The sequence below is a fragment of the Sinocyclocheilus grahami genome, unplaced genomic scaffold (assembly GCF_001515645.1).
Source record: "Sinocyclocheilus grahami isolate Dianchi unplaced genomic scaffold, SAMN03320097.WGS_v1.1 scaffold306.1, whole genome shotgun sequence".
Taxonomy (NCBI): domain Eukaryota; kingdom Metazoa; phylum Chordata; class Actinopteri; order Cypriniformes; family Cyprinidae; genus Sinocyclocheilus; species Sinocyclocheilus grahami.
In genome coordinates, this window is record NW_015505485.1 from 254,137 (window position 1) to 279,731 (window position 25,595).

The following is a 25,595-nucleotide window of genomic DNA, read 5'->3' on the forward strand; positions in this document are numbered from 1 at the left end:
AAAGTAGATTGGTCTCTCTAAGCGAGATCCCAATTTTGTCGGTCATCCGACGTGACGTCTCCGTTCCCTCCTTCAGGGAATGAGGGTTACCATACGTAACCGAGACGTTCTGTAATCAGCGGTAAATCAACATCACGTACGCGTGTGCTTTCACATGAAGCAGCATTTCCTACACAGAGCCGTTGTTCACTGACAAGATGCGCAAAACCATGATCACACATGTGCATCTCAATAAATTAGAATGTCGTGGAAAAGTTCATTTATTTCAGTAATTCAACTCAAATTGTGAAACTCGTGTATTAAATAAATTCAATGCACACAGACTGAAGTAGTTTAGCACCTGTATATGATGGAGATTTTCCGCTGATTACAGAACCAGCTTTACTGACAAGATGCACATTAAATATCGCATGTGATTTATCGTGCAGCCCTAATGCAAAGTTATTTTGTGTAGGCCTAGTCAAAAGACTACATCATTTGCATCATTTTACATTACATGTCAAGATATTACTATATATCTAATATTATATTGTTATATATCTAGATTTAAAATTCAATGCTTTTTAGATGTTATCAAATGAGTATTTTAGATTAAAGAGACTGAATGTGCAAAATAGTCCTGTGCCTCACTCTTCCTAAGAAATTAATTGTTGAATGCCATTAGATGGCGATATTGAGTTTTTGAAAACTACTAAGACTGTTTCAAGTATATAGTTTTTATTTTATTAAGCATATTAAGCAAGAGATGGTTATGGTTCATATAATGGGCAGTATGTCTGAATTGAAATATTCACATAGCATTTTTAGATTCAGCTCAAGACCTCAGGATCACTCTGAGGTTTGTGTGATATGCCGTGCATGTTGATAGCTGAGGTATGCGCACACAAAGACAGCTCTGTGACCCTGAAGGTGCTCCACCCCTCAAATCCTAGAAAGAGCTTTTTCAAGTTCTGTGCTGACCGGGAAACAATTTGTTCATTATGCTTGCAATGCACAGGTGAGAGGCTAGTACAGATAGACTGAAGACCATATAAGCCAGAAACAGCTTTGCTGTTTTCCTTTCCTATGTTTTTGCATGCTTTTTCTGGAAGCAACCAGAACCAACCAGTCGGTCACAAAGTTGAGCTGCATACCTAAGAGATTTCCACGTTGATTCAGAATGATTACTTGCAGCCAGTGTGTTCACTCTGAGCAGGTAGCATGTTTTCATTATCTTGCAGAGCTCAACAATAAGATTGGCTGATGGGTCCAGCTGATGAAACTGTCTGATCTATCAACCAGTACTTGGTTTCCGCTATATTTTACACTTGTTCATTATGTGCACATTTTTATGCTTTGCAAACTTAAACAGCTGAGGTTTTGTCAAAAACATATATATTTACACTACTGTTTAAAAGTTTAAGCTCGATAATAATTTTTTAAAATGTTTTTGAAAGAAATCTCATGCTCAACAAGACTGGATTTATTTGATCAAAAATAACTCATTTAAAATAACTATATCTATTTGAAGATATTTTAAAATGTAATTTATTCCGGTGATGGCAAAGCTGAATTTCAGCAGCCATTACTCCAGTCTTCAGTGTCACATGATCCTTCAGAAATCATTCTAATATGCTGATTTGCTGCTCAAGAAACATTTCTTATGAATGTTGAAAACGGTGGTGCTGCTTAATATTTTTGTGGAAAATGAGATGCATTTGCTTTTCAGGATTCTGTGATAAATAAAGTTAAAAAAAGAACAGCATTAATTTGTAATAAATACTTTGTATTTTTATTAATGTCTCAACTGTCACTTTTGATCAACTGAATGCATTTTTCTGAATACAAATAATGGGTAGGGAATTCATTTTATTTATTTGTAGAAAGCTTAAATGGAAAGATGTAAAAAAAATAATAATAAAATTAAATAATACTAACCAATATAAAAGTATGTTTATAAATTTTTAGTGATCACAGCGTTACATAGCTGTATAGTTCCTGCTATTATTGTAAAGAATATATATAAATATTTAGTTTATTTATTTTAGAGTTTTTTTGTACAGAATGAATTCACCATGAATTTAATGGGAAAAAATTACATATACAAATATGTAAAATACATTTTTATTGAAAGGTTTATGACCGTGTCTTTGCAAGTTCTTATCTGAACTACAGGCCTACAGAAAAGCTCCTTATTATTAAGCCCTGTCTTGATTTATATTCCACTGCCTTTTATTTTCTTTGTCCCTTGTTGAGAGGGTTCTAGTGGTCTGTGTTCGTCTCCTAACAAGCTCTCTTTGTTTTATAGCTGCTGGTAAAAATTGTCCCCCAGGATTCACACTCGTCTTTAAAGAGCCAGTTGATTGCGGAGCATATTAATGTTTTAATTTGTCCTTAACAGTCTTTCTCTGAAACAGAGGAGTGCCTCCTAAAGATAAAAAAAATATTGAAGGTTCCTGACTGCTGGCAGACATATTCAAAGCCTCCTTCAACACATTACACGCCTCTGTGTGCTCAAGCATGTGAAGCATCAGGATTCAGGGCAGATGGCTTTCTTAACATGATGTCACTGCTATTTCTGTATAACATGACTGAACACGAACAAAGCAAATGAATTTATGCTTTGCATATTGCATATCTGTGTGCAGGTGCTAATGTCGCTGTTTGTGTCTTTCTACAGTTGATGATCTTCGGGTTCTTCCTGTGTCTGGATGCCTTTCTGTACGTGTTCACCCTGCTGCCCCTGAGAACTTTACTGGCCTTTCTGAGGTTGTTGACGATACCCTGCTGTGGCCTTGGGTAACACACATAATATTACATTTTTAATAATAATAATATAAAAAAATTATAATAATGAAAGTATTTTTTCAAAAAAATACACTGCTGTTTAAAGGTTTTATTTTTGTCGTTTTTTGAAAGAAGACTTTTATGCTCACAAAGGTTGCTTTTTGTCCATTAAAAAGTACAGTAAAAACAGTAATATTGTGAAATATCATTACAATATAAAATAGCTGTTTTCTATTTTAATATATTTTCAAATGTAATTTATTCCTGTGATGGAAAGCTGAATTTTCAGCAGCCATTACTCCAGTCTTCAGTGTCACATGATTCTTTAGAAATCATTCTAATATGCTGCTTTGTGTTCTAAAACATTTCTTATAATTATAAATGTTGAAAACAGTTGTGCTGATCAATATTTGATATGTTTGTCTCAGGATTATTTGATGAGAACTTTTTTTTTTTTTTTTAAGCATTTGAAATATACATTTTTTGATGTGTTTACTGTCACTTTTGATCAATTTAATCCATGCTTGTTGATTAAAAACATGTTATAAAATTTCTTTCAGAAAATAAAGTCTTACTGACCCCAAACGTTTGAGCAGTAGTGTATTTTCAGCTGAATTAAATTGTTATTGTTTGAGAATGTTTTGCTACCAATCTTCGTACAGCTGAAGATCCGATTCAAATAAAGCCAGGTGCACACTGTGCAATTTCTGCAACAAATTTTTTATTTATTTTTTGCTGTCTGAGACTAAGGGTGTGTTCATACTTGTCATGTTTGGTTCGATTAAAAAAAAAAAACTCTGATGCGATTGCTCTGTTAGTGCAGTTCGTTTGAGTAAGTGTGAACACTGCCATCCGAACCCTGGTGCTCACCAATCAAGTGGACCGAGACCGCTGAAAAGATGGGTCTCGGCCCGCTTCCAAACGAACTCTGGTGTGGTTCAAATGAAATATGAACGCAACACGGACCAAATACTTCTAAACGAACCAAAAACAGGAAGTAATGACAAGAGACGCTATGCGCCATGATTTGATGATGAGGAAATGAGCTTTGTATCCCAAACAAAATGAGCACAGGGCAAACGTGGAGCAACAAGGAGGTAAAGTGCCTTTTATGAGCTCTTCGTGAGTTTGCAGGTGGTGAAAATAAAATTATTAAAGGGGTCCTATTATGCTCTTTTACAAAGTCTTGATTTTGTTTTGGGGTTGTACTAGAACAGGCTCTCATAACTACAGTCTGGCATGAACGGCTCGAATAGTTCCTGTATCAAATGAAGGCACGCCTTTTGAAATACGAAATGTGCTGTGATTGGTTAGCTGGGCCAGTGTGTGCTGCCTGCGAGCTTCAGTGTAAATATTGCGTCAAAATCAAATCAATTTGAGCGCGATTTAAACCCGGATGATTGTAACCATTCTAAGGGTGTTTTCACACATGGCCTGTTGTTTCGGAACCTGGCGCGTTTCCCCCCTTAGCACGGTTCGTTTGGGCATATGTGAACACGGCAATCGCACTCGGATCCGCGCCAAAACAATCGGTCCGAGATCGCCTGAACGAGGCAAGTCAAACAGCAACATTACAGACTAACTAAAGTTGAATAAGTGAAAAAGCATAATAGGACCCCTTTAATACACGCAACAATGAGCGCACTTAGTCCAGCAGACGGCATTAGGTGTGTTCGACTTAAAGCAGCGCTGAGCAGACAGATTGGTGAATGGGTGCTTTGTTGTCATACACTGATCGGTCTGCGCAGCACTGCTTTAAGTCGAACACACCTTTTGTTTGGGGAGTTCCATCATGAAATATATGACATTCAACCCGACCAATCAGATTGTGAATGTATCACTATGCCTTTAGGTTTGCTGTCAAAAATGCCAGTGTGAACGCTAAGTGGTCCAGGACCAAATGTATTGTTTTCTTTTTTGGTCCGGACCAAACGAACAAAGAGAACCGAACTAAAGTGTGAACACACCCTAATTTTGGGAATTTTTTTTTTTTTTTTTATTATTATTACAAAGGAGAGAAAGAGAGACATTTAGTTAAAAATGTTGATACTACATGATACAGAAACCCAGTGTTCCCTTCACGTTATGATCATACCATCAAAATGACCTTTAGCTTGCTTTGAAATCAGTGACCTCGGTTGCCCATCCACGACTGACTCCTGACACTCTGACTCTTGCTGTGCTTTTGTCTTCTTTCACGAACAACATTGCCAATGTTACTGGGTTTGTGCAATATAATCTCAATTTCACTTGTGAATATTGATGTCATAACACGTTTAACTAAAATGACCATTCAGTCTTTACCAACATGTACTTTACAAACATGAAAGATTCATTCAGTCTGTCTTGGTTCTTACTCAAGAGCTCACCTGCCATGCAGTCTGACAAATAACAATCTTACAGGACAGAGTGTAAAAGAGTGCAGTATACACTTGGCTTTAGCAGCAAAGCGTCTTCAAACCATAAAAAAGGAGTGATTGTGACCAGTCAAATAAATTATGGCTTAAGACTTGGTTTTAGAAACCAAATTTTCTCATTGTGCTTTAATTCTGCCAGGTTCATAATGAACAAGTGTGTATTATTATTGACTTTTCCTCATATCAGAGTAGTATAATGCCTAATTTGTGCCTCTCCCTCCTCCCATCAGCGCTAATGTTTGCCCTTATTGCAGACGGAGCAGGTAGGATGCCTGCCTTCAGTGTTTCAAACAATCCCATCCTTCATTCTGTTTGATCCATACGTTTTATATAACGAGCATGTGACTGAAGCATTTGCCAACCTGGTGGAGTGTGTATGTCACTACCAGTGATAACTCTTTATTCAGTGGTTTAGCTTACGATATGACTGTGCAGTAATTTTAATTTGAACTCTCAGCTGCTGGCAAGTGAAGAGGTTGCATTTTGAACTGTCAAGTGTCAAGTCTGGCAGTGGTTGTGTTTCATGACTGTAGAATCTGGCTTGAGTGTATGTCTGGCACCAATATGACATTGAAGTGCTACATTACACGCCATCCTGCTGGAGAAAAAAAAACGTTTAAACCAGCCTAAGATGCAGAGTTTAGTTAGTTAGTTTAAGCTGATTTAGTTTGTTGGCCAACTGCCTTGCCAGCCTAACCAGCTGCCAAAACAATTCAAACTAGACTAGCTTGGTGACCAGCAAACCACTATAGGCTGTTTATACTGTTTTTCCCTACAGGAAAGCAGTTAAATTTAGTTTTTTGCTCTACTCTGGTGCATTTGGAGAGGATCTCCTAACTCATTGCAGCTTTTCCCTTCGCTTTAATCAAACTGCAAAGAGGTTTAACTGAATCCCCAGATCCATAGCTACACTTAAAGATTTTATTAATACCTCATGGTCACATTTCCAGCTTCGGGAGATTGTTCAAAAATATTCCTAAATGTAATTACTTGTAAGTGACTTAAAAGTCACACTCATGTTTTGGTAAAATCTTGAGCAAATTTACTGTTACCTTTAGGACCCCTCACAATGAATGAGACCTTTCAAGTAACATCACAGTAGCATTTCAGGACCGTTTTTTTCTGATGAATTAAAACCATTCAGCATTAAAATTCTGCATCCCATTCCTTCAACATGAGTCAAGTATATAAAGGACAAAAGCTTTCTTACACATAAGCCTGGCACTTTAGCACAAGCAAGCTGTCACAGATGAAAGGCAAATATCAGTATGTGTTCAGTGTTTGCTTACAGAGAGACAGGTTTCATATCCCAGCTGTCAACTTTGAGTATGGACCACTTTATATGAATTTCATATTTGTAATGTAAATATAAAAAAAAAATTGTACGTTTTGTAAATTTATTTTGTTTTGAACTTGTGTAGTTATTAAAGGTGGGGTAAACGCTTTAGAAAATTGATTCAGGCCGACTAGCAAAACAAACTTGTAGCCAATCAGCAGTAAGGGGCGTGTCTACTCATGATGTGGTGGAGAGAGCGTTCAGTGCACAGGACGGACATTAGCGAGCAGAGCGACAGAAAGATAGAGATGGCGGATAAAAAACAAAAAAGGAAAACGTCTGCGGAACAAAAGATGGCTTAAGGCAAGAAGTAGGACGCGTGTAAATATCAGATCAGCTTTCCAGCGCTGGAGAGAACTCAAGGAGCGGAAGGCCTGTGATCGGATGCCGAGGTTGCTTTGTTTCTTCTCGATGGTTGAGTAAAACACTGTCTGCGCCGCAACAGCTAAAGTCTGTCTAGTACACTGGACACGACAAAGCGACCATTGAAAATCATTTGAAATTTGTGTCAATGCGTCATGAATAAAACGCAGTAGCATTTTTCTGTCGGGGATTTGTTGTGTCGTGCCGCGCCGCATCCAGTGTAGACCATAGATATGTATATATATCTATGGTGTAGACCGCATAACTGATTATAATGAGTTCTATAGTATTTTGTCGGGCCGATCCACTCGTGTCCGGTGTAGACACAGTGCAACATTGGTTTTGCTTTATTTCACAGAACTAATCGTTGCCTGGGTTGCGTATGTATGTGTGGGGCGGAGCTATCAAAATAGGGGCGAGACCCTTTTGGGGTAGGGGTGTGTTTGTTTTGGTGATTTCAAATGTCAACAATGGCTACCAGAAATCGCTTCACAGACAAATGACAATCACAGACACTGTGTTACTCACCTATCGAGAAGAAACAAAGCAACATCGGCGTCCGATCGCAGGCGTTCCACTCCTTGAGTTCTCTCCAGCGCTGGAAAGCTGATCCGATATTTACACGGGTCCTACTTCTTGCCTTATTGCCTTAAGCCTTCTTTTGTTCCGCAGATGTTTTCCTCTTTTGTTTTTTATCCACCATCTCTATCTTTCTGTCGCTCTGCTCGCTAATGTCCGTCCTGTGCACTGAACGCTCTCTCCTCCATATCATGAGTAGACACGCCCCTTACTGCTGATTGGCTACAAGTTTGTTTTACTAGTCGGCCCGAATCAGTTTTCTAAAGCGTTTTTGAAAAATCGCTTACCCCACCTTTAAATAAATGCAGCCTTGGTGAGCATAAGATACTTTAAGATTTAAACAAAAATTGCACAGTAGTGTATATGTTTTTTTTTGGCATTACCTTGCCAAAATTACATTTACTATTAATTTTATTTTTGTGCCATGATATCTCCACAGTGCTTTTTTGTGTATGGGGGAGTCTTACAATCATAATCTTTCTATGACAAAAAAGCTCAGCTTCTTTCAGCATTTTGTTGCCAGTTCTCAGTCCTGCTGTTTCCTGGGGATGTTTGTGTAGATTCCTCCTCGTGAGTGGGAGTGTGATGCCTTAAGTGAAAATGAAACATCCGCCTATATTATTCTCCTACCCACACCCAAGACGCAGGATCAGTGCACACCTCTGAATTGCAGCTCAACTCCTCAAATAAATCTGATACCGTCCGTTCATTAGTTTTCTGCTGAAAGTGTCCTAACTGAATTAGGCAGGGTGTGATAGACGTCAATACTGAACTTGTATTATTTGTTTTCCTCGTTGTCTATACATAAAGACCATACATCAAACATCTGCATGGGTTTTGAGTTGTTCCTTTTGTTGTTGTTGAGTTGTTGCATGGGTTTGTTTTTACAACCACAGGCAAAATTATATATATATATATATTGAGAAACAGACTGACAGACTGTGGTGCCGTTTGAGTGCCTGTTTCCTACAGTGCCCATCCTCTTTATGAAAGACACGCTGATATACTGTAATCAGCACCTATTCTCCCTTCTGCTGTTTACTCTCTCCCCACTTTCAAATGGCCATTAAGTCTTGTGATCGTCCATTCAAGCCTTTGTGAGGAAATAATTCCTCAAGTTACTATTCATACACAACCTGCTGGAAACAGTGCGTGCATCGTACAGATTACCATCCTTTGAAGTCTTACAATCTGAGAGCTTTATTTGCTGACCGTCGTTTCCCCTCACGTTTTGCAGGGATTGGAGAGAGAGGGGCTTTGTTAATAAAAGATGTGCAGACTTTGTGTTGCTCATGTGTTGGGTTTATATTTCTTTCATACAGATATCAAGGAGCGGTTCACCAATTCTGTATTGAGAAACAGACTGACAGACTGTGGTGCCGTTTGAGTGCCTGTTTCCTACAGTGCCCATCCTCTTTATGAAAGACACACTGATATACTGTAATCAGCACCTATTCTCCCTTCTGCTGTTTACTCTCTCCCCACTTTCAAATGGCCATTAAGTCTTGTGATCGTCCATTCAAGCCTTTGTGAGGAAATAATTCCTCAAGTTACTATTCATACACAACCTGCTGGAAACAGTGCATGCATCGTACAGATTACCATCCTTTGAAGTCTTACAATCTGAGAGCTTTATTTGCTGACCGTCGTTTCCCCTCACGTTTTGCAGGGATTGGAGAGAGAGGGGCTTTGTGAATAAAAGATGTGCAGACTTTGTGTTGCTCATGTGTTGGGTTTATATTTCTTTCATACAGATATCAAGGAGCGGTTCACCAATTCTGTATTGCTCCTCATCGTGTGCCTGAGGAACATGGAGCAGTTTTCCTGGAACTCAGGTCTGGATTAAGACTCAGAATCAGATTTAAACTCTTAATTGAAAATACAGGCATTTTTCAAGCGAAATCTAGTTCCTCTGTAGTCTAGTAGTTGGTTTATTGTAGCGCCAAAATCTGACAATCTAGCATCTTTATGAGGCAGATCCAATCAGATTCATAATGACCGTGGTACTTACCTGAAAAAACAGTTCACCCAAAAAATAAATAAATAAATAAAAAAGGTGCTGGAAATTGACTCTGCCTGAGGCCATCCAATATGTAGATGAGTTTGTTTCGTAATTAGAACAGAATGAGAGTCCATAACACCAATAATCCACAAGTTTCCCTGGAATTATTATAATATTTTTAATCGGCTGTTTGAACTCTCATTCTGACGGCACCCATTCACTGCAGAGGATCCATTGGTGACCAAAAGAGAGAACCAAAACTGTTCTGATGAAGAAACAAATTCGTGTACATCTTGGATGGCCTGAGGATAAGTACATTTTCAGCAAATTTTCAACAATGCTTGGTTAATCTGTTAACTGTTGATATTGCTTGTAGATCACCTCTGGGTGCTGCTCCCTGACGTCCTTATAGTAATCATGTCTGAGGTTGCAGTCGACATTGTCAAGCACGCCTTCATCACTAAATTCAATGACATCACAGCCGATGTGAGAGCCACAGATTTGTAATTGATTTTCAAAGATTCTCAAAAGTACACATTGAGGGTGCCAACAAAGTGCACTAACATAGCCCTAAATATAGGCGCCACATATGAACTTTGCCTTTCTATCATGTTCTTTAGGTCTACAGTGAATATAAAGCCAGCTTGGCCTTTGAACTAGTCAGCAGTCGACAACAGAATGTAAGTAAAAGTTTATTGTCTGAATTATTAATGTAATATGTAATCATTTTTAAATGCTTATTTTTTTTTATCAAATCTAGCCCTAGTATCTATAATCAGCATAAAATTATTTATTTAAAAAAAAAAAATATATATATATATATATATATATATATATTTATATATATATATATATATATATTTGAGGATATAATGTGATAATGTGGCCAAACACAAAATGTCATGTTTTGCAGATGTATTCCAATTGCTTTATATATATATATATATATATATTTGAGGATATAATGTGGTTGATTCATGGACAGGCCTACACAGACTACAGCGATTCGGTGGCAAGAAGGATGGGCTTCATTCCTTTACCTCTAGCTGTACTGGTGAGATATTTTCACTTGTTTAACTACTCTGGTTATTATTGCACATAACTATAAGAATTTATTTGTAGGGTAACCTAAAAATACTCAATGAAACAATATTTGTTTTTTTGTTTTTCAGCATAGTAATTACAAAATGCAAAATGACACATTAAACACCTTTATTTGACCCTCTAATTTAATTCTACTTTATCTATATTTATCTTTAAACACTAGCTTTCTATTTTTTCTATTCTATCTACTTGTTTTTATATATATATATATATATATGTATATACACACACACCTTACTACGTGTACTGCGTTAGGCTAACCGAGACTTGTCATTTGCACTTATATATTGTTGCTCTTTTGTTAGTTTTGACTACTTTTATTGTCCTCATTTGTAAGTCATATTTGATAAAAGCATCTGCTAAATGACTAAATGTAAACAACAAATCATATATTAGAGGTATTATTCAAGACTGTAACGGATTGCAAATATGATACTGATACTGAGGATATGGTTTTGTTTCCTTCAGTTGATTCGAGTGGTGATGAGCTCAGTGAAGATCCAGGGCGCTCTCTCATCTGTCTGTCTGCTCCTCTTTTATCTTGGGTAAATGAGTTGGCTCAAAGTGTATGGTATCACATACAGTAATGTGTAAATTTGACTGCATGACTTAAGTGTGCAACCCAATCTCTACAGACCGAGAGTATTTGATTGTTTTGTTTTCATACTGTGCAAATACACAATCTGTGAACATTCTGTGAGCAGTTTTGGCCATTAGTGTCATTTCAAATAGAAACTACATTTCTCGGTAGAGGTGGATACACTGCTGTAGTTTTTAAATCATGGAGTGAAGAGATATGATTAAAGGGGTCATATGATGCTGCTAAAAAGAACATTATTTTGTGTATTTGGTGTAATGAAATGTGTTTATGCGGTTTAAAACACATTATTTTCATTATTCATTATTTTAAAACACATTCTTTTCCACATACTGTACATTACTGTTTCTCCTCTATGGCCCGCCTTTTTGAAACGATTTTTCAAAGCTCATCGGTCTGAAAAAGCGAGGTGTGCTGTGATTGGCCAGCTATCCAATGTGTTGTGATTGGCCGAATTCCTCAAGCGTGAGACGGAAATGTTATGCCCCTCACATACTGTTGATGCCGTGTCAGGCCGGAGCGATGATTCAAAAACATTAAAACCCATTACAAACGAGGCATTTGTTGCATCCAGTGGGGACATAATTACTGAATATAATGACGTGTGCGGTCTTTTTACGCGTTGCATTGCATTGCATCGTGTCGCGAAAACAAAACTCTGTCTCCACTTGTGATCGGAGAAATGACAAACAACAAGTGCTACTCCACACTGCCCAGAACTCGCATTTGAATCATCAGTGGCAAATCCTTTAAATGAAAACCTACTTACGTGAGTCAGAACTGCCGGCATTGTAGTCTTAACGTTACTCTCCCAGGATCAGTAAACAGTCCACCATAAAATGTGCTGCACACATCTGGATATTTGGGTTAAACTGTTCTGGAACAGTGTTGTAAATACAACTTAACCACTGATTTGTAGTCGTGTCCTCTTTTGGAAGACCAAACAAAGTAGTTTCGCAATCACAACGAAAAACACAGCGGCCTAGCGTGAGGGGAAGCCCCAGCCGGGCTAGAGTGAGCTGAGGCTGGGCCAGCGTGAGCCGAAGGCCATGCTAGCGTGAGCCGAAGTCCCGGCTTAGCGTGCGCCGAGGCCGGGATAGAGTGAGCTGAGGCGGCGGGGTCGAGAACGGCGCGCCCGGCGGATACGACGAATAAGCGGCAACCACATGTGACGACCCCGGGCTGGACACCGCTTTGTCCACGGTGAACGTTTATGTATTCCCTCAGCGACCAGCACGGATCAGCTCTAGGCATGACAAAGTGGATATCATCCTCTTTTGGAAGACCAAACAAAGTAGTTTCGCAATCACAACGAAAAACACAGCGGCCTAGCGTGAGGGGAAGCCCCAGCCGGGCTAGAGTGAGCTGAGGCGGCGGGGTCGAGAACGGCGCGCCCGGCGGATGCGACGAATAAGCGGCAACCACATGTGACGACCCCGGGCTGGACACCGCTTTGTCCACGGTGAAAGTTTATGTATTCCCTCAGCGACCAGCACGGATCAGCTCTCGGCATGACAAAGTGGATATCATCCTCTTTTGGAAGACCAAACAAAGTCGTTTCGCTTTCACAACGAAGCACACAGCGCCTTCACGACATGGCGGCAGCGGCAACAATACTACAGTGAGAATAAAAGTTACGCCGCCTTTCTTTGAGTGAACATTTGGGCGGCGTTATGCAAATCTTCCCACATAGTGAGGTAGATATGTGGGGGCATGTTAGAACGAGCCATTTTAGGTAGGTGTGGCTGACTCTGAACTTTTATAAAGAATATCTCTTTGGATTTGAGACTTTGCAAGTTTACAGATCTTCTTTATGCACCAAGAGCTTGTAACACTCCAAAGAGAAAGGAAAAATTGAAATTGCATCATATGACCCCTTTAAGTTGCAGGGAAAGGCTGCTTTTTTTTTTTTTTTAATACATTACCATTCACAAGTTTGGGGTCAGTAATTTTGTAATTATTTTTTGTTCTGAGAAAATTATTACTTTTATTCAGCGAAGATGCATTGAATTTTTCAAAATGACAGTAACGACTTGTATAACATTTCAGAAGGTTTCCATTTCAAATAAATGCTAAATCCTGAAGAAAAAATCGTATCATATTTCTACAAAAAAAATTTAAGCAACTGTTCAGAAAACGACAAAATTCATGATTATAAGAAATGTTTAGATGGCACCAAATCGCCATATTAGAATGATTTCTGAAGGGTCATGAGACACTGAGCACGTTTAAATGCACACCAGTAAGCTGATAACTCACAAATATCAGCTTATTAAAATAACCAGTTTTCCCCGTTTACATGCACATCAGTAACCTGACAACGCAAGTAAGCTGCGTTTACATGACTTCATTAATAAATCAGGTTATTTCCCTGTAGTGACGTCAAAATATAATCATTTGCGTATCTGACTCGGAGTATTCCATACATTTGTCAGTTGTGATGTTAAATTAAGCTTGCAATATGTCGGGAAACTTACAGCTCATATATTATCGTCTCATGCAGTTATAAGCAGCATTGTGACTGAACCACTTCTACTTCTGCTGCACGAGATGAGAACACATTTTTATCATTTTCTGAGTCATGAAAAAGTCTGCTTTTGTGATATATTTCCTTCTTTCTTTACTGCAAGACGTTTGCTCGGTCTAGATGCGCTTAAATCTGCACTAACGATGTGTTCCTGTCACGTATCACACATGCGCACTTATATAAGCCGACAGAAAGCGGGTTATTGAGTTTACATGCCGTGCGAAATTGGGAGTAAGAGGCAAAAAAACTACCTGTTGCGACCGGTTTATGCCCGTACTCCGATAAAAGAAAACGGGTTACCATTTACATGACCAACTACGTTTTCGGTTTATTAAGCATAATCGGCTTAAGAACGTGCATGTAAACGCGCTCACTGAAGACTGAAGGAAAAGCTGAAAATTCAGCTTTGCCATCACCAGAAAAAATTATATTTAAAAATATAAAACCGATATTTTAAATTCCAATAACATTTCACAATATATATCACAATAGTACTGTATTTTTTGACCAGATAAGTGCAGCCTTGGTGAACATACCACTTGGTTTAAAAACTTGCCAAACCAAAACTTTTGAATGGTAGTGTATATTAAGTAAAAAATGCTTACTGTAGTGTAATAGTATGATTGTACAGAGAGTAAAAGTGTGATAGTAGAGTAGTTGGTAACATTTTGGAAACATTTTGTGAGTAGCTTGCCCAACACAAGATTATAAAGTAGTAGTTGCAGCTTTTAATTTAAATGTGTTGATTGTTTGGTCTGATTCTGCAGATTGATAACAATGAAAGTGTTGAATAATATAGTTATTCTGGGCAAGTCCTGTCGCTATGTGAAGGAAGCTAACATGGAGGGTAAGCTGTTTGAAAGACCGACTGCTCAAACCTCAAAACAAACTCCCAAGAAAGCCAACCCCACCAAATCTCCCCCACCCTCAGGTAACACAAGTTTTGCCTATTCAGTAGTTCAGCCATTCTGTCAGTTTCTCAAAGTCATGTTATTTTTTTTGTGTGTTTGTGTGTGCTGAGGAGAGTTTTTGAATCATGTTTTTTTTTTTTCTTTGTTTCTTCACCTCTTTTTAGCTGAGCCTAAAGTGCAGCAACCCTCCACCTCCATCACCAAGCAGCCGAGCCCAAGAGCGAAGCCTTTTCCCCCGGCTCCACCTCCTGTAACTGAGGTGACCAGTGATTCGCCCCCAGATTCTCCTCCTAAACCAGAGGAGAGCAGTAGCGAGACACCACAGTCTACTGAACTTAAACACAGAGCCACCAAAAAAGATCTGTTGGAGATTGACCGCTTCACAATATGCGGCAACCGAATCGGGTGAACTTTAACCCCATCACCATAGTAACTGCTCAGGAACGAAAGTGGAGAAGACTCATAGTCTGAGTCTGACATAATTGACTTTCGAGTGAGTTCTTCAGAGGTTGCTACTATGTATCTCTAACTGGAAAATTACTCGATTTGCCGTCCTCACTTCTTCTATTCCTGTGGAATATTTGTCAAAGGAAGCAATCTTGTGCGTAAAGCATTTTAAATCAAAACAAAGAGTCTCTTCGCCCTCGGCAGCCAGGCATATCAACAGGGTGTAGAATCTAGTGTTGCTTAGGATATGTTTGTCTCGATTTCAACAGAGACAGAACATCTTGAACAATAATTGAGGCATGAACTTCTTACAAACTAGACTTTTCCCACTAGAAATTTGTCTTTGATTGGATACTAAAAAGCATATAATGTATTATTAGTTTTAAAACACTTACAAAAAAAACAATTGAGCAATTTACAACTGATTCGTATAAACAGATAATGTTGTATATATTCACACACTTTTTACTAATATGCTAAACGAGTTTGCCAATAATGCTGCCATTAGACTTGATCAGTCTGGCAAATATTTGTTTTTAGAACTAGTAAAGGTATTATTTGTTTCAGTTGAAGTCTGTATCGTAACAGATACAGTTTTTCATTTTCTTCTTAAAATTTTCTTTAAAACTCATGACTCATGACCAGAAAGGGAAGGTTTGGCTAATGCCAGGCTGCTTGATAATTCAGCTCTGTACAATATACATGGTGCCAATCCAGCTGATTTAACTTTGCACTGATTTACCACATTGTCTTAAGATGTACAGAATATTTTTGTTTGAAGTGTGATATTGGCTTATTTACACCAGCTATGAAAGCAAATAACCGTTTCATATGAAATGTAACAAAATTAGAGCTTTTTTTATGCACATTGTTAGTGTATTTTGAAATTCAAATAATCTGTGACCAATCCTATACTGAGACTATTGTTTGATATAATTAATATTTTGTTGTTTTAAATGTAATTAAATTATTATCCAGTAATTAATAGTTCAATATCATGTTGATACTGTTTTATCATGTTGATACTGTTTTATAATGTTGATTGGAAGTTGATTTTGCAGTGAGGAAAGTTGAATGTCAATCTAAGTCTGTTCAGCCTATGTCTAGAATTTACCTCCAGTACACAGTCATGAGGTGCAAAGGTACCAAATGCCAAGGGACTTGAAAAAATGGATATTCCATCATTCTCTTTTGACTGAAATGTTTTTTATAATAATACCTAATATCTAATACCTTAATAGAAGTGTTCCTGCCATGTTTTGAAATGTGCATAGTTTGCATTTCAGTATATTGTATTTTATTTTATTATCCTTGTAAAAATCTAATGACTTTTTTGGAGAGATTCTGAACAGGGTTACACAGGTTGTTGTCCTCACGGTGTGTTCTCATTTTTTGTTTTTTAAATATACCATAATGTTTCAAGTAGGTTCATACGTAAATGTTGAAGACTAAACCATTTGTTTTTATGTAATGCCATCCCTGTTCTGGGTACAGCAAATAAAAGTTGTTTTGTAATTTGTGCCATGTCTTATATGAATTTATACAGAAAGTTGTATGTTTTTGGTGCTGTGACTGGTCATTATATTGTAAGTATTTTACGGATTTTATTCACCTTTTTAGTTTTATCAGTCAGAAAGCATTCTCTGTGGTATGATCTGGTTTTAAACTGCGCCCACGTATCTGACATCCTGAGACCGTAATATCTGCCACTTTGTGACCTTTTCTCCTACAGAATTCACAAGACGGTGACAGACAGCTAGTGAATCTGCCCTCAGCCACCTCCATCTCCATTTCCATGTGTATGAGGTAATGTTTACCTCCCCTACACCCACCACAAACCTCCCTGTCCTTCTCCATCAAGACCTCCGGATACCAGGTACCAACTTGACGCTAAGACATACAGTAAACACGGAGGAGGTAGAGCAGTAGGTTGTTTTCTAACTGTATGGCCATTTGGAGTAAAGAAATCCTCTTGAAATTTTACTCTTGGGTAAAATTGCAACAGTAGATATTTAATGGTGTTTTATCTTGATGTATTTGTTGTTGAGAGTATTTTGCAGGACTAACCAGTGTGGTTGCCCTCCATGGTAATCTGATTTTACTGCTTGCCATGTCAGAAAAGAATCATTTCTTGTCCAAACAGACCGTCAGGGTTTTGACACCGTTGGATTTTGTCTTTGTTCAGCAATGTCTGACACACACAACATTCTGCAGCCATTGCATTCTTCACAGAATCCTTTAATCCACAGCTAGGATGAGAATGTAATCAAGTGAATTCCTGCTCTGATATCATGTACACACAACATTCTGAACCTCCCTCACATTCTTAATGAATTATGCAGTTGTTTCTCAGAATATAGTGAAGGAATAATGCCTGGTTTTAAATGAAATGACCATATTATAATAAGCATATATTTAAGATGTGCATATGATTGTAATACACAAAGTACTTTCTTCTTTGTTTTAATGCATTTGATGGCTTAATCAGAGAAAAATTAGTCATGTTGTAAGAGATGTCAGCCCACTCAGTGGGTCAACTTATTTGGCTAACACATGAAATGCTGAACAAGTATATAAAATCCAAACGTTTGAAATGAAAATCCTGTTACTTATATAACAGCAGCTCCCACATATTCTCCCCTGCAGCACCTTATGACTCTGAGACTGTTTTCACCAATATTCCCATAAATAAAAATCAGATTAGGGCTTGAACAATATTTTCATCAACCCTCTCATTTCCCTTTGATTTTAGAGGTAGCTAATAATTTACAGTAGGACTGTGTTTGTTTGAAAGGAACAAAGAAAGACGCTGATCCAGAATGATGTTCTACTCGACATTATTATGGATGTTAGTCTGTCAATGATGTTCCATTTGTTCCATCCACCAGTACATCTCTGGGTCTATGGGATTTTATTTTATTTTTATTAAGTACAGTTTGTATTTTATAAGAAAAATCACCAAAAAAAAAACTTACAGAATTTACCATGACAACCAGTTTCCACCAGAATACTGTATCTTAATGAGTGTTAATGCTGTAAATCAAAATAAATAATCTCCTTCAGACAAAGTAGTAACTTCTGGAGTCTGCTTAATTACATTTTTAGTGTCAAACCAAGTTGCTACAATGTCATTGTGGTACAGCTATGTTTACCAAGGGAACTTAATGCATAAAAATATGAACAATCCAACCGTTGTTCGGCATTTGAAGAGCATTTTGGACCATATTTCGATATAGGCCTAAATTCTGTAGGGGAGAGTGGGGTGAGATGAGCCACTTTTTACTTATGTGGTCCTCAAGATAAGGGAAAATGACGCAGAAGTACAATCAAAGTATCTAAAGTAACTGAAGGATGTTTCCTATCATTTTATATTATCAGAATGTATCTATGACAGGTTTCTAAAAATATGGCTTCTTATAAAAAAGTATTCCTGTGACTCCGTTTGCCCCAGGGTGGGGGTAAGTTGACCCGAGTCAATGAGTAAAATGAACCATCTGGTTGTAAACTGGCCATCTGACTGAATCTGGTTCAAACCCATGTTAAATTTGAAAGATAATTTACCTCTTTTTCAAACAGTCTTATTTCTTTTCTTAAAGCTAGTGTAAACAACATAAAACCAACCAAATGAAATTTTCAATCTTTAATTGTTTGCATTTCTGAAACAATATGTTTAACACCAAAGTTGTAATCTTCCCAAAAACAGACTAAACGGAGAGTTTGTGGAGTAAAATAAAAATTAAAAAACTGAATTAGAATGAAGGAATAAATGTCACTGAAACTAATGAACAATTTAGTCAAAAGATTCTTGGCATGGTAGCTTTTCTGCAATGTCGAACAGGCCATTAGGGACTACAGGTGGAAAGATATATCTGATTATAATGTGATGAAAAGCATCTTCTGGATCCTATCAGATATGGATTTGGTGCACTTGTACACTGTCCCTATCAAATAAACTACAAATAATAATATGTATATATGATCAACTAAATCAGTTGTGTACTATCACATTAAACTACCAGTTTATACGTCAGAGATTTAACTTAACTACAGTGCCTTATGGTAGAGTAAGATCAAATGCTGGCTCAATTTACCCCACAACATTTGGCTCATTTTGCCCCATAGCTGCCATTTGGAAAAAAACATATTCTTATACATTGCTAAATCTCTTATATGCATCATAAATACTTTTAGACCTGGATAAATTTACTTTGATGTAACAGCCATTACATATGTTATGCTAAAAAAAACATTAAGTTTTTTAAGTAATTGGGTGCCTTCCACTTTTCACAGTCTGGGAGAAATTATGGGTGGTTTCAAAATATATGGTCACATGACAAAAAAAGTGTACAGTTGGCAAGATACAGGGGGTGGGTGAACTTACCCACTGGCTCATCTTACCCCACTCTCCCCTATGCCTATTTAATGACTACCCTCAGTTTTATCTTGACAGATATTACACTTTTGAACTAAAAATGAATCATTACGTACAAAAGGTGTTTAAAATCAGTCACATTTTCACCAATCTTCAAAATCAGTGTCTGAAAGTAGTAAAGTGTATGATTGAAAACCGCTTATAAATCATCGCGTCTCATCTGCTCTGTCTTGAGCACCCGACAGGCGGGAGCACCGAGCTCCGGAGAAACCCGTTAGCACGCGGGGAGGGGGTGCGCGCGCAGAGAGCCTGCGTAGTCCCCTACACTTCACTGGTTCACGTTCATCAGCCGTGTTTTTATCGCGGGGCATCTGACTGGCCGGCCGACTGAGAGGCGCACCATGAACCTGCAGGAGCCGCTCGCCGCGGGGGGACCATGCTCATCATGAGTCGCTCGCCGGGCAGCAGGACTTGAGACCTGCGATTTATCTGAAATTGTCCCTCATAGTACAACCCAGAATTTCCTCCACTTCTGTCACCTGGAATTGCTTCAACACTAGAACTAATCATGCTGTGGAAAACGGGACTGATTTTTCTGTGCTGGGGCTTGACGTCCGGGGAACTCCAGGACAGGCAGTCCGGTGCTACTCCAGCGCAGAGAACTTTGGATTTCGGCTTCGTCCCCTCCGGAGTTTACGATACCGTCGCCTATTACGAGCCTGGGGCCATTGGGATTTTATTTAACATGATGCACGCTTTCCTTTATGTGGTTCAGCCAAACCCGTTTCCTGAAGGTGAGCTCAGTCTTATGTTCTTGAACTTCTAAGCAAATGTCATATTTCTCTACTCTTGATTATTAATTTGAATCAGATTATTTTATATACCCCAATGCTTGCCATTTCTTCAACTGCATCTACCATATCATGAGCAGGTAGATGCTTCAGGTGTAAGAGGTGCCACCTGTGATGTCTCAGTGGTGGGTTAGAAGGTGTGAGGGGTAAAATACGGTTGGTTGTTGTATTCTCCACCTCTGCATTTGGTCAATCTTGAGATTAAGATTGTAACCCTGTGAGTCACTGTCCTAATGAGCTAAAACACTAATCTGGAATGCCATATGTTGCTGTTCTTTTATTTTCCAGCCTGCCACAGGTGGATATAACCCAGTTCCTGGGGGAATCCCAACCGTACACACCCATTTCAGATCGTGGAGAACTTCACTAAAGAGCTGATGAGTTGCATCAGGTCTTTGATTAGGTAGACATCCAAAAATGTGTACTATTGGTGGTCCTCCAGGATCAAGGTGGGAACAGCTTTCTGTTCTCAAAAATAGTAGCCACCAAGCACATATAGATGTTGCTGTTGTGCTTGTCATCCCATACGTTTTGTTTTGCATGTGCTCTTCTGTTTCTAGTGGTTATAAATCCTTCGTTTTTCTGCAGCATGCTCGTTTCTCATTTAGTGATGATCCCCCTCTAGCAGTAGGTCTAAATCATCCGTGCATCTGTCTTATGAACGCATAAGGCACTGGCGGCATTTTGTTTTCTTTTCTCCACTTTTCCTTTTTTTCCCCTTCGTTCTCAAATAAAAATAGCCACGGCTGTAGCCTTTTGGCAAATTAATTAGAATGATAAAAGCTCTCTGACAGGCCTCCAGTATGATAATTCAGCCCACTGCGTTTGATTTGCAAGAAAGAGACGGCCATAAAGCTGCAACAGTCTCGCCATAACTCTGATTCTGCTTGATTTGTTCTCTGGAACTACATATGTTTGTGCCAGGCTTGGAAGTCATAGCGTGGATTTTTCAAGGCGTTTTCGTGAACTGATTTAAGAAGCTGGTCAGACATGCTCAAATTCTTTGATCTTTAAATCTGAATGGACTTTGACAAGTGAAAGTAAGGACACTGGTGTGTGATGGTAACCCCCTGTCTTTAGACCTACAAAACTACTCGTAAGATCAAAGCATGCTGGGGTACGATGGTTCGGTAATAGCTTATTAATTGCTCAGTTTGAAGGTCTCTAGTTTCAGTTATATTGCCAGGAAATATATTAGAAAGTACTTAGGAGCTCTTTGTTCTCAGACATTGACCTGGCTGTCCTGACTGCCACCTTCAGTCTTTTTATGTTCTCTGAGCCTCAGGCTGTATCTCATTTTGCCCATCAAAGCAATTTTTTTTTTGGAGAAGCATATGATTTCTGCTGCACTGGCATCACCAAACAAATGTCAAATAATTAGGTTTTTTTCTGTACAGATCTCAAATATTCCCTTGTCTGCCACTGGTTGCACAAACAGATTCCTGACCAAACTCGCACCATTGGTTGAGCCAATATTGTTGTGTCAGGATGCTCAAAATCCAGAGTAATGTTTTATAACCAATGAATGGATTACTTTTAGTTGTATTTACATAATAAGTAGGGACATTATGAAGTATTTTTATAACATACACTACCATTCAAAGTTTTGAGTCAGTAAGATTTTATTTATTTTTTATTTGAATAAAATAAATTAATACTTTTATTCAGCAAGGATGCATTCATTTGATCAAAAGTAATGGTAAAGACGTTTATAATGTTACAATCTCTTTTAATTTAAATCCATTTTGAACTTTTTATTTAAAGAATCTTGAAAAAAATCACATTTTCCACAAAAAATATTAACCAGTACAACTTTTATTGATAATAATAAGAAATATTTCTTGAGCACCAAATCAGCAATGATTTCTGAAGGATTAAGAGAGAGACATTGAAGTAAGGGCTGCTGAAAATTCACCTTTGCCATCACATGAATAAATGACATTTTAAAATATATTTAAGTAGAAAACAGTCATTTTAAATTGTAATGATGTTTAACAATGATGTATGATGTTTGGGGAAGTCGTGGCCTAATGGTTAGAGAGTCGGACTCATAACCCAAAGGCTGTGGGTTCGAGTCTCGTACCGGCAGGGATTGTAGGTGGGGGGAGTGAATGTACAGTGCTCTCTCCCACCTTCAATACCACGACTGAGGTGCCCTTGAGCAAGGCACCGAACCCCCAACTGCTCCCCGGGCGCCACAGCAAAAATGGCTGCCCACTGCTCCGGGTGTGTGTTCACGGTTTGTGTGTGTTCACTGCTGTGTGTGTGCACTTTGGATGGGTAAATGCAGAGCACTAATTCCAAGTATGGGTCACCATACTTGGCCACATGTCACTTGTCACTTCGTCACAATATAACAGTTTTTCAGTATTTTTAATGAAATAAACATAGCCTTGGTGAGTGAAGAGACTTATTTTAAAAACATAAAAAATCTTGCTGACCCCAAACTTTTGGAGTGCAATAGTGTTTAAATAATCAGTTATGCAATTGTAATGTGAACACCCTCACAGTCCATAGCAGGTTATACGACAGAACCCAAAACTAGCAATCCAGGTAATTAACCGACTCAGTCCATCTCAGGACGGCATATGCAGTGGAAGCAGTTGCCAGGGTAGCATAACTATATCCTAGTGAGTGTGTTTGAGTTTCTCCCATTGGCCTACATATGTCTGAATGCTGTAATGCTGTGGTCACTGGTCACCAACGTGGCGTGGTAGCCCGCGTGGAGTCTGAGTCGCCGCCAAGCACGTTCTATAAATAGCCTAAATTAGCGTCGGCCGTTAAATGATTTCATATCGAGATTGATCAAATTTATGTTAATACTGATGATAAACTCTGGACATTTTTACTCAAGATGGATTCATCTAACATCCTATCACACAACAGAAATAAATGTTACAGCAACCAGTCAGTGCATGTCGCTAATAAGCCTGCAAGTACTGTGTGTCTGTGGGAATGCGTGGAGTAGTTTAGTTTCATCTGACACACAAACTCAAACACACGTGACTCGCGGTGTTTTCAGCGTCTGCGTCTTAATATATGAGGACATGAACACATGCATGCACTTCATCTTAATCAGGGTATCTTCCGTCCAATCAATTTTTGTTTTAATATTGAAATCTGAAAAATGAAAAACGGCACATATTTCGTTTTTCAATTATTCAAACAAAACGAAAAATCAAGAATCCGGCTTAATTTTTCGTTTTTACATTCAGGGATAGAAAACGAATAAACAACTTGAATATTCGATCTCTACATGTGGGCGGGAATGAAACGCCCCTCTCTGCTAATTGGTCAACCAAACATTACAACATAATAATAGTCCTAAAAAAACCTTAATAATAGTCCTCCGCTTCTATTGATTCTTAACATGTTCTTAAAACAGGTAGTTTTAGACAATAAACTGAGTTTATTTAATTAATATGGAGTATTGGCCAGCTAACTGATGGAGACGCTGGAGAATACTATTCTTGGAATTTAATTTCACAATCAACAAAGGTTTACACTCAGGAATGACATTTGTAACAGCAGACAAAGAAACAGGGTTTAAATGGAACGAAACTAATGGGACGCACATGGCAACACTACGAACTAATTAATCAAACACAACTGGAGACGAATTCACATGACGAGGACAGGAACAGGAAGGACCAGGAAGGTTACTCCCGTAACAGTACCATCGGCGGATCAGGGAGCCATGGCTGAGCAGGCAGTTTGGGTTGCCATGGCGGAGCATGGCAACCCATGCTCCGCCATGGCAAAAAAATATTCCCCCCCAAAAAAATATTATTGGGGAAAACTAGGTATCCTGGGGGGGCGCTCTGGTGGGCGCTCTGGAGGAGCGGGCTCTGGCGGGCACGCTGGACAGAAGTCTGGTACTGGAGCAAGTGCCACTTGAACGTCCAATGGGCTTGCCACATTGATGGTCGGTGGGCTTGAGTGAGCCGCGGTCGGCAAATGCTTCCAGTTATACCAACTGATGTTTGACACATTTGACCATGTTGACTCCTGCAGTTTTCAGCCCAAATCAGCACAAAAAATTAATTAATTTTTTTTTTTTTAAAGTATGCCGATTCTGTCTGGCCGTGCTAATGGCTTAAACTCTCTGGTCCTGGCTTAGTTGTTATAAGCATATCACCCCAAAAGGCATGCAGCATGTAGTCCCTTATCTGAGAGCTAGGCACTGCTGCAGATACGCTCCAGTCTGGATGTGCTTAAGCACTGTAGGGCTTGTAGCTGCTCTAAATCTTGCCCGCCGGTGCTTTCGATATACACATACACATACACCCACACAAACTCAGTCACCTTTGGTGTGCTTTACCTAAGGTTCTGGTTGGCAGCTGATTCACAAGACCACTTTTAAAAGGATTTCAGGCTGTTTGTGGCCATTGAGACACATTGACAGTCTGGCTATAGACATCTGTAGTGTGTGAATATTCAAGACTAATTACATAATGATGACCAGGTCATAATGTTGGTTACTCGACAGATAAACCATAGCTGTCTTACAGTGACATAACACAACCATGCTGAGCTATATATAGAGTATTGCAATGGGGGAAAACCATTTTATTTTTGTGTAAATTTGGCCTTGCATTATAACTTGAAGAGAACCGACTTCATACAGTCTCTAAAAATCACCTTGAGACTATTTGGTTAAAAATAATAATTATAAAAGTAATTATGAATTCATAATTATTATGAAAAAAGCTCTATTTGTTTACAGATGTCGCTTGGTTTGATATTGTGTTATCATCCGTGCAATTAAATTAATATATTAAGTGTGTCTTATTCATATTAGCAGTTTTGAAATCGTGACATTTTCAAATCGCGGTATACCTTGAAACCGGTAATCGGCCCATGAGGGAGGGACGAGGAGACGCTGGAGAATACTATTCTTGGAATTTAATTTCACAATCAACAAAGGTTTACACTCAGGAATGACATTTGTAACAGCAGACAAAGAAACACAGGGTTTAAATGGAACGAAACTAATGGGACACACATGGCAACACTACGAACTAATTAATCAAACACAACTGGAGACGAATTAACATGACGAGGACAGGAACAGGAAGGACCAAATAAGGAAAACAGGAATATGCACGTGACAGATCGCCCCCCTCCCGTAACAGTGCCATCGGCGGATCAGGGAGCCATGGCTGAGCAGGCAGTTCGGGTTGCCATGGCGGAGCAGGGGACTCGGGAGGCCATGGCAGATCCTCCGTGGCCTTAGCCAACTCGGCCACCATGGGCATATGCCCCCCCCCCCCCCCCGAAAAAAAAAAAAATGGGGGAAAAAACGGAGCCCTGGGGGGGTGC

At 38.8% G+C, this 25,595-nt stretch overlaps 2 protein-coding genes across 13 annotated transcripts in view; both read left to right on the top strand.

Annotated features, from left to right (window-relative positions):
• The window catches only part of LOC107601446 (transmembrane anterior posterior transformation protein 1 homolog), a 23,915-nt gene extending 7,376 nt beyond the window's left edge, over nucleotides 1–16,539 (top strand). Inside the window, exons 3-12 of the mRNA XM_016293629.1 lie at nucleotides 2,660–2,778; nucleotides 5,414–5,446; nucleotides 8,986–8,990; nucleotides 9,216–9,296; nucleotides 9,840–9,949; nucleotides 10,084–10,143; nucleotides 10,449–10,517; nucleotides 11,036–11,112; nucleotides 14,460–14,623; nucleotides 14,768–16,539. Of these exons, the coding sequence (XP_016149115.1) occupies nucleotides 2,660–2,778; nucleotides 5,414–5,446; nucleotides 8,986–8,990; nucleotides 9,216–9,296; nucleotides 9,840–9,949; nucleotides 10,084–10,143; nucleotides 10,449–10,517; nucleotides 11,036–11,112; nucleotides 14,460–14,623; nucleotides 14,768–15,012 (963 nt within the window). The 3' untranslated portion in view covers nucleotides 15,013–16,539. The remainder of the gene's footprint in view (nucleotides 1–2,659; nucleotides 2,779–5,413; nucleotides 5,447–8,985; nucleotides 8,991–9,215; nucleotides 9,297–9,839; nucleotides 9,950–10,083; nucleotides 10,144–10,448; nucleotides 10,518–11,035; nucleotides 11,113–14,459; nucleotides 14,624–14,767) is intronic.
• A 3,173-nt stretch (nucleotides 16,540–19,712) lies between these two features.
• LOC107601491 (prominin-1-A-like) overlaps nucleotides 19,713–25,595 on the top strand; it is a 56,173-nt gene continuing 50,290 nt past the window's right edge. For 10 of the 12 annotated variants that reach the window (XM_016293683.1, XM_016293684.1, XM_016293685.1 and 7 more), the window contains exon 1: nucleotides 19,714–20,216. In XM_016293683.1, coding sequence (XP_016149169.1) covers nucleotides 19,991–20,216 — 226 coding nt within the window. In that variant the 5' untranslated portion in view covers nucleotides 19,714–19,990. Of the gene's footprint in view, nucleotides 20,217–25,595 lie in introns of all 12 variants that reach the window. The other 2 variants (XM_016293679.1, XM_016293686.1) reach the window with 1 other exon arrangement.